This window comes from Didymella exigua (assembly GCF_010094145.1).
Source record: "Didymella exigua CBS 183.55 unplaced genomic scaffold M421scaffold_11, whole genome shotgun sequence".
Classification (NCBI taxonomy): Eukaryota; Fungi; Ascomycota; class Dothideomycetes; order Pleosporales; family Didymellaceae; genus Didymella; species Didymella exigua.
Genome location: NW_022984785.1, coordinates 74633 through 81628, shown reverse-complemented (window position 1 = coordinate 81628; position 6996 = coordinate 74633). Strand labels below are relative to the sequence as shown.

Below are 6996 nucleotides of genomic sequence, written 5' to 3'. Positions count from 1 at the left end.
GAGGCCACGAGCAGACAGTCAAGACGCTGCTCGACAAGGGCGCCGAGGTCAACGCGCAGGGTGGATACTACGGCAACGCACTGCAGGCAGCTTTATGGGGAGGCCACGAGCAGGTAGTCAAGACGCTGCTTGACGCAGGTGCTCATCAACATCAGGAAGGCAACACTGTATCAGGGTCCGAATAGCATCGCTCAGGGTCTAAGCAAGCATTTTCAGGCGCGTAGTAAGCATCTCTTAGTTAGCGCATAAAAGGACATGGGACACGGTTCTCTGCATACAGTAGAAGATGCTCTTAGAAAGCTGTCAGCATGCGCCACGTCTATTTCGAAACCATTGCAGACCAGGCATAGCGCTTTATTGATTACACCAGGTTACCGCTAATGCAGGCCAAGCTTAGGTGGCAGGTCCCGCTGGGTCAGGTCTCGCTGCAGGGCTCCCCTCCTCCGCTCTTCGGGGCTTTCGGCGAGCTCACTACTACGTTCAAGTGACCTTTCAAGTCTAGGAACATAGTTTTCGTTAGCCGCTCTTCCACCCAATGCCTCCGATGCTTAGAGAAATTGTCCAAATCGCGAGTAGACAGGGGATTATCACTGGAGGGCCGTTCGACGGCGTCGGCGAAACGCTTAACAGCACGACCAGCATTTAAGAGATCCTCCTCGGAGCCTGCTAGTGTAGAGAAGAAATCGTTCATCAACACCGGGTGTGAATGACAGCTCTATAAATTCTCGCGCTAGAGGTGCCGAAGGACCGAACCACCAACCTTTCTCGAGACATAGTGTCTTTTCAGTTGGGGACGCACCTTGCGTTACATTTGTTCATTCGTTCAGATATTTGTTCGTGTATGGTCATATTTATTCATATTTACTCATAACGTACCCCACGGGCGAACGACTCAACGGGCGAGCGACTCACTTTTGCCAAGCCCACACCAAACCTCACCCCATTATGGCCTCTATCAGCCCACTTCGGCGCTGCGCAGGGTAGAACAACCTGTAATATTACTCAGAAACTACTTCTACATCATTCTTGCACGTTCGCGCGTTATGTCCAGTCTCGTTGCACCGTCCGCAGCGCCTTTGGGTCGGCTCAGCCCCATCAGCGCGCACTCGCTTCTTTGCCTTCTTCCCATCACTACGCGCCCCAAACTCCTTTAGAGTTGTTAATCGCAGGCCATCCTCAACTGTTAGGGTCCCTTCTGCCTGGACTCGCTTTCTCTTGTGCGATTTCCGGCGTGCAGCGGCCTTGTTAGCTGTTTCAAGCTCAGCAATCCGTTTCTCTGCAAGCACAAGCTTGTGCGTGACTATTGCTGCGCCCTTGATGTAATGCTCAAGCGCGCTTGTTGTAGAATTTGGTGAGCTACCCTGGTATTTCTGGAACTTGTCTCGAATTAGAGTAGATTGCGACCTAAATTCTAGGGTATTGCTTGGGGTTTGCGACTGCCAGGGCTCTTCGTTGACAGGGAGTTGTGGTGATGGAGTGCGCAGCTTCACATCAAGGCTGCTTATAACCCGTTCTGGGTTAAACGGGACTAGTCCAGCGCCTCGGAACCCTCCCTGGATGTTGCTAGTAGTAATTGCAGCGTTGTAGGCGCGTATGAAGCATGGCAGGAACTCAGTCTTTGTAATGTGGTTAATCTGGCTGCGCATGAGGTTGTCAGCTTGGCGCCCATACGCCTGCTTCAAAGGGGCAAAACAGCCTACATCAAGCGGCTGTAGAAGGTGCGATGAGTGTGGAGGCATACACAAGGTGATAATCTTGTTATTCCTGCAGTATTGCTGGAATTCAAGCGAGTTATGGCTCTCATGACCGTCAATAACCAGCAGACGGTAGGTCCCAACAGTACGCTCCTTTGTATGCGCGTTAAAGTGCTTCAACCACTCCAGACTGAGCTTGTTGGTAGTCCAGCCGTTCTCAGAGACTGCAATAACCCAGTCTTGGGGCAGACCCTCCTCTTTGTACCAGGCAGAGAGGTGATGTCGCGCCTTGAAGATAATAAAGGGTGGTATGGCCCAGCCTGCCCCATTAATGCCCTGGATGACTGTTGTCCACTCCCGGTTGCCCTGTTGAATAGACTTTGGCCGTCCACGACGCTCTGAGCCTGTAACGACTGCTCCTGTGGATATCTGGCCTATCATAAAGCCTGTCTCGTCAAAGTTGTACGTGTCTTCATCCAGGATGCCATACTTGGCTTTAGTATTCTCTACAAGCTGGAACCAGCCCTGTATGATCTCCAGATCCTCACAGAGGGCTCGCTTGTAGTCGTACTTGCGATTAAACCTCACTTTAAGCTCTGGTTGACGCTTAACGAACGTACTGGGCCAGTTTACGCCAACATAGCCCAGATTGCGCTCAGCGCGCAAAGAATTGGCCATATCAGCCACAGCTGCAAGCCGAGGGGGAAATCCTCGCGCAGCTAGCTGAAGGATGTGATCAACAATCACCCGCTCCTCATTATTGTCCAGGTTCCGTGAGTTGGGTGCAGAATCAGCGCGTGAAGGTCGTCCAGCGCGTCGTTTGTTTAGTGTAGCTTGAGGAACCTTGTAGATAGCTGCAGCGCGCCGCTCAGAGAGATTCGCGTCTTGTTTGAGAGCCTGGAGCGCAAGCTGTATCTGACGTTCTTTTGACGCGTCTAAGTGGTGTTGTTGAGAAGGCATTGGTGTAGGAAGGGTGGTTTGGTGGGGGCTTGGCAAAAGTGAGTCGCTCGCCCGTTGAGTCGTTCGCCCGTGGGGTACGTTATTTGTTCATATTTATTCATATTTATTCGTCTTTATTCAGATATTTGTCGAGATATCTCTACACTGCATTTAGAGTACAACATTACAGTGTCGAGATGTTTCTCACACTGCATTTAGAGTACAATGTTACAGTGTCGAGATATTTCTCACACTGCATTTGGAATACAATATTACAATGTCGAGATGTTTCTCACACTGCATTTAGAGTACAATGTTACAGTGTCGAGATATTTCTCACACTGCATTTGGAATACAATATTACAATGTCGAGATGTTTCTCACACTGCATTTAGAGTACAATGTTACAGTGTCGAGATATTTCTCACACTGCATTTGGAATACAATATTACAATGTCGAGATGTTTCTCACACTGCATTTGGAATACAACATTACAGTGTCGAGATGTTTCAGACTAGGACATGAGCAGCCTCGTAATGACACCCACGTTCAAGCTCCGCAGGTCACTGTAGTGCTGACCGGTGCCCAGAAACACGACGGGAATAGCCGTGGCGTGGACCATGCTGACGAGGGTGCCGACCATGTCGCCGACGGTGTCGGTCTTGGAGATGATGAAGCCGTCAAGCTGGCGTCCCGGGCCGAAGCTGGCGTTGAAGTTGCGGGCCTGCGCGACCGAGTCGGAACCCACGAGGGCCTCGGCGACCATGAGGATCTTGTCCGGGTCCGCGAGCTTGGCGAACTTGGCCAGCGAGGACATGAGGCGTGCGTCGTTGTGGCGGCGGCCGGCCGTGTCGACCAGGACGACGCCGAAGCCGTGCTTCTGCGCGTGCAGCACGGCGTCGGCGGCGATGTTGGCCGCGTCCTTGCCGTAGCCTTTTTCAAACAGCTCGACGTGGCCGCCCTCGCGGCGCGAGAGCTCGGCCAGGTTGCGCACGTGGACGCGCAGCTGCTCGACGGCGCCAGAGCGGAACGTGTCTGCGGCGGCGATGAGGACGCGGTGGCGGTTCTGCAGCAGGAAGAAGGCGATTTTGGACAGGTTTGTGGATTTGCCGACGCCGTTGACGCCGACAATGGAGAGCACGTAGGGGCGCGGGCGGGCGGCGTTGACGGCGGCGATTTCGCGCAGCAGGTCGAGCGACGACGTCGGGGTGAGGATGCGGGTCAGCGCCTTCTCCATTGAGGTGCGCAGCGTGGATTCGATGGCTGCAGGCTGTTAGTACTGTGTTTATACACATGTGTGTGTGTGTGTGTGTGTGTGTGTGTGTGTGTGTGTGTGTGTGTGTGTGTGGTGTGTGTGTGTGTGTGTGGTGTGTGTGTGTGTATGTGTGTGTATGTGTATGTATGTGTGTGTGGTGTGTGTGTGTGTGCATGTGTATGTGCATATATGTGTATGCATGTGTATGCATGTGTATGCATGTATATGTACATATATGTGTGTGTGCGTGGGGTGGATGGGAGACGAGGGAGGGGGAAACGCACTGGTGAAGCTGGGCGTCTTCATGCCGACGAGGTCGCGCTCGACCGACTCGCACAGGCGCACGGCGGCCTCGCGCGCGACGTTCTTGCGGAGGAGGTGCTCCTCCATGCTCTTGAGGGACTTGGCGAGATCCTCTTTGGTGAGCGTCTTGCCGCCGACGACGCTTCTGAAGTAGCCGCCGATTACGCCCAGACTGGAGCCGACGATGCCGCCGGCGGCTGCTGTGGCTGCGGCCCTGTCCGTGTTCGCGTGCTGCTCCTGGATGATGGCGTCCATTTCCTCGTCCAGGTCCTTGAGCACAAACTCGCCCCTGTTTGTCCTGCGGCCCCACGTGTCCTGGTGGATCTCGTCGAGCTGCTCGGGCTCGGGGCCGCCGTCGCGCAGGTCCGACTGCGAGTAGTCGAGCACCACGTCGCCGTCGTCCTCTTCTGCGCCCAGCTCGCCCCACGTCCTGTTCTTCTTGGCGCTCTTGCCCTTGCGCTTTGTGGCCGCCTCGTCTCCAGAGGACGCGGGCGCGGGGCTTCCAGAGGCCTTCTTCCTGTCGCGCCGCGACATGCCTGCGCCGCCCGGGCGGGCTCTCGCAGCCAGAACGCGGCTCGCTGGTGTGGCCGGCCGCGACGGGTTGGGCGTCTGTGATGGGGTCGAGTCGGCGCTCGTGTCCAACAGGGCTCGCGGCGGCGGCGGCGGCGGCGCCGCCGTCTCGTCGGCGCTGTCGCCGTCGGTGCTCGAGTCTGGCGGGGTCAGGTCGCGGCCGGGGGCGCGGGAGCCGGTCTGGCCCTCGAGCTCCTGCACCTGGCGGTCAAAGTAGGGCCCGAAGGTGTCGCAGTCGACGACGCTGCTGAGCTTCGTCCGCAGCTGGTCGCCGTACAGGCCGACGAACAGGGCGCGCACATTGTCGAGCAGCGTGTCGACCCAGGTCAGGTGCACGAGGCTCTGGTAGACGGCGACGAACAGCAGCCCGACGTCCTTTGCCTGCGTCCACTTGACGGTGCAGCCCTCCTTCCTGTACGTGGGCTTCGCGCCGCGGTGGTCGGCCGGTGGCAGGGTGCGCTCCTCGATGAAGACGTCGCGGATCAGGCTGTTGATGACGTGCGCGCCGACGGACGCCTGTGTGCGCGACCACAGGACGACGCCCGCGGTGGTGACGATCTCGAACGAGTCGAGCATGGCGACCGGGTCGGTGGCGCGTGTGCGTGGAGGGGTGAGACGGCCGTGTCGGTGCCTCTGGCAGGTCGGCGCGGCTGTGGCCAGCTGGTCCCGACCCGGGTCGGACGCGCAGGACCGCATCGACACCACTCGACCGCGGCGCAGCTCCCCGACGACGCTCCTCTGAACCCGCCATTGCACTCGCACCCCCGCCATTGCACTCGCACCCCCGCCCAGGATGCAGCGCCCCGGCTATCCGCAGCAGCCGCCCGCGCACTCACCACCACGCACGGCGCCCTGCCCCCGTCGCATGCCAGGACCGCGCTGACCGACCCGCAGTCCACCACCCGATCCCCCAGCACGTCTCGACGGTCCCCCAGCTGCGCTCGCCGCCGCCGCCCCAGCCGCCCTCGCAGCCCTCGAGCGGCTACGGCTACGGCGCGCCGGGCGGAGGCGGCATGCACCAGCAGCAGCAGCAGCAGCAGCAGCAGCAGAGCGGCGGCTTCGGCCAGCACCCGGCGTTTGGCGGCTTTGTCAGCGACCCCTCGGCGCAGCTGGGGCTGCAGATGGGGCAGACGGCCTTCAACGCGGGCCAGCAGTACCTCGACCAGAACGTGGGTGCCCGCCCGGCGAGGCCGTGGAGCGTAGCGAGTGCTGACGTCCCCTCCAGATTGCAAAGTACGTCTCGGTCGGCGCGCTGAAGCACTACTTCAACGTGTCCAACTCGTACGTCCTCGCCAAGCTGCGCATCATCCTGTTCCCCTGGTGGCACAAGCCGTGGTCGCGCCAGCAGCGCCACGCATCGGACGCGTCGTCGGCGGCGGCGGCGGCGGCCAACCTCTACCTGCCGCCGCGCGAGGACCCCAACTCGCCCGACATGTACATACCGACCATGGCGCTGGTCACGTACATTTTGCTGTCGACGCTGCTCGCGGGGCTGCGCGGCGCCTTCCACCCGGAGCTGCTGGGCTACACGGCGAGCGTGGCCGTGGCCGTCATGGCTGCCGAGGTGGTCGTGCTCAAGACAGGCACCTACCTGCTGGCCATCACCTCGTCGAGCCAGCTGCTGGACCTGGTCGCGTACAGCGGGTACAAGTTTGTGCACGTCATTGTCTCGCTGCTGCTGAGCCAGCTGCTGGCCTCGGTCGGCGCGGGGGGGTACTGGCTCAGCTGGGCCGTCTTCGCCTACTTTTTCAGCGCAAACGCCTTCTTCCTGCTGCGCAGCCTGCGCTACGTGCTGCTGCCGGACCAGGCTGCCCAGAGCAGCTTCGGCGGCCCTGGGCCCGCCGCCGGCTACACCGTCGCCAAGGCCCAGCGCAACAGGCGCACCCAGTTCCTGTTCGTCTACAGCTACCTCGTCCAGCTGGCCTTTATGCTGTGGCTGAGCAAGGTTTGAGGCGAAGAGGAGAGCATGCGCGTTTCAAGAGATGCACATTCAGACCACGACATGACAGCACGCGACCGCGAGCCTGGGCCGTCGCAGGGAGAGGGCAAGACGCGTGGAGAGGGCATCTTTTTGCAAGCACACGCAAGCGTGGAGAGGGCATCTTTTTGCAAGCACACGCAAGCGTGGAGAAGAGCATCTTTGCACCAGTATGACCATCTTTTCACCATGACCATCTTTGCACCATGGCCATCTTTGCACCAACATGACCATCTTTTCACCATGACCATCTTTT

At 58.8% G+C, this 6996-nt stretch overlaps 3 protein-coding genes across 3 annotated transcripts in view; 2 read left to right on the top strand and 1 right to left on the bottom strand.

The window, feature by feature from the left end:
• M421DRAFT_419695 (HET-domain-containing protein) overlaps positions 1-314 on the top strand; it is a 3893-nt gene extending 3579 nt beyond the window's left edge. The window contains exon 3 of the mRNA XM_033592214.1: positions 1-314. Coding sequence (XP_033449425.1) covers positions 1-185 — 185 coding nt within the window. The 3' untranslated portion in view covers positions 186-314.
• A 2834-nt stretch (positions 315-3148) lies between these two features.
• Positions 3149-5338, bottom strand: M421DRAFT_60863 (P-loop containing nucleoside triphosphate hydrolase protein; the record flags this gene model as incomplete). Its single annotated transcript, XM_033595828.1, has 2 exons — positions 3149-3897; positions 4174-5338. The coding sequence occupies 2 exons, from the start codon at positions 5336-5338 to the stop codon at positions 3149-3151; spliced, it is 1914 nt and encodes a 637-aa protein (XP_033449424.1).
• A 217-nt stretch (positions 5339-5555) lies between these two features.
• M421DRAFT_100337 (protein transport protein YIF1) lies at positions 5556-6713 on the top strand (the record flags this gene model as incomplete). The annotated part of the gene is made up of 3 exons (XM_033586503.1): positions 5556-5604; positions 5657-5931; positions 5988-6713. 3 exons carry the CDS (start codon positions 5556-5558, stop codon positions 6711-6713), a joined length of 1050 nt encoding a protein of 349 aa, XP_033449423.1.
• Between the last annotated feature and the right edge of the window lie 283 nt (positions 6714-6996).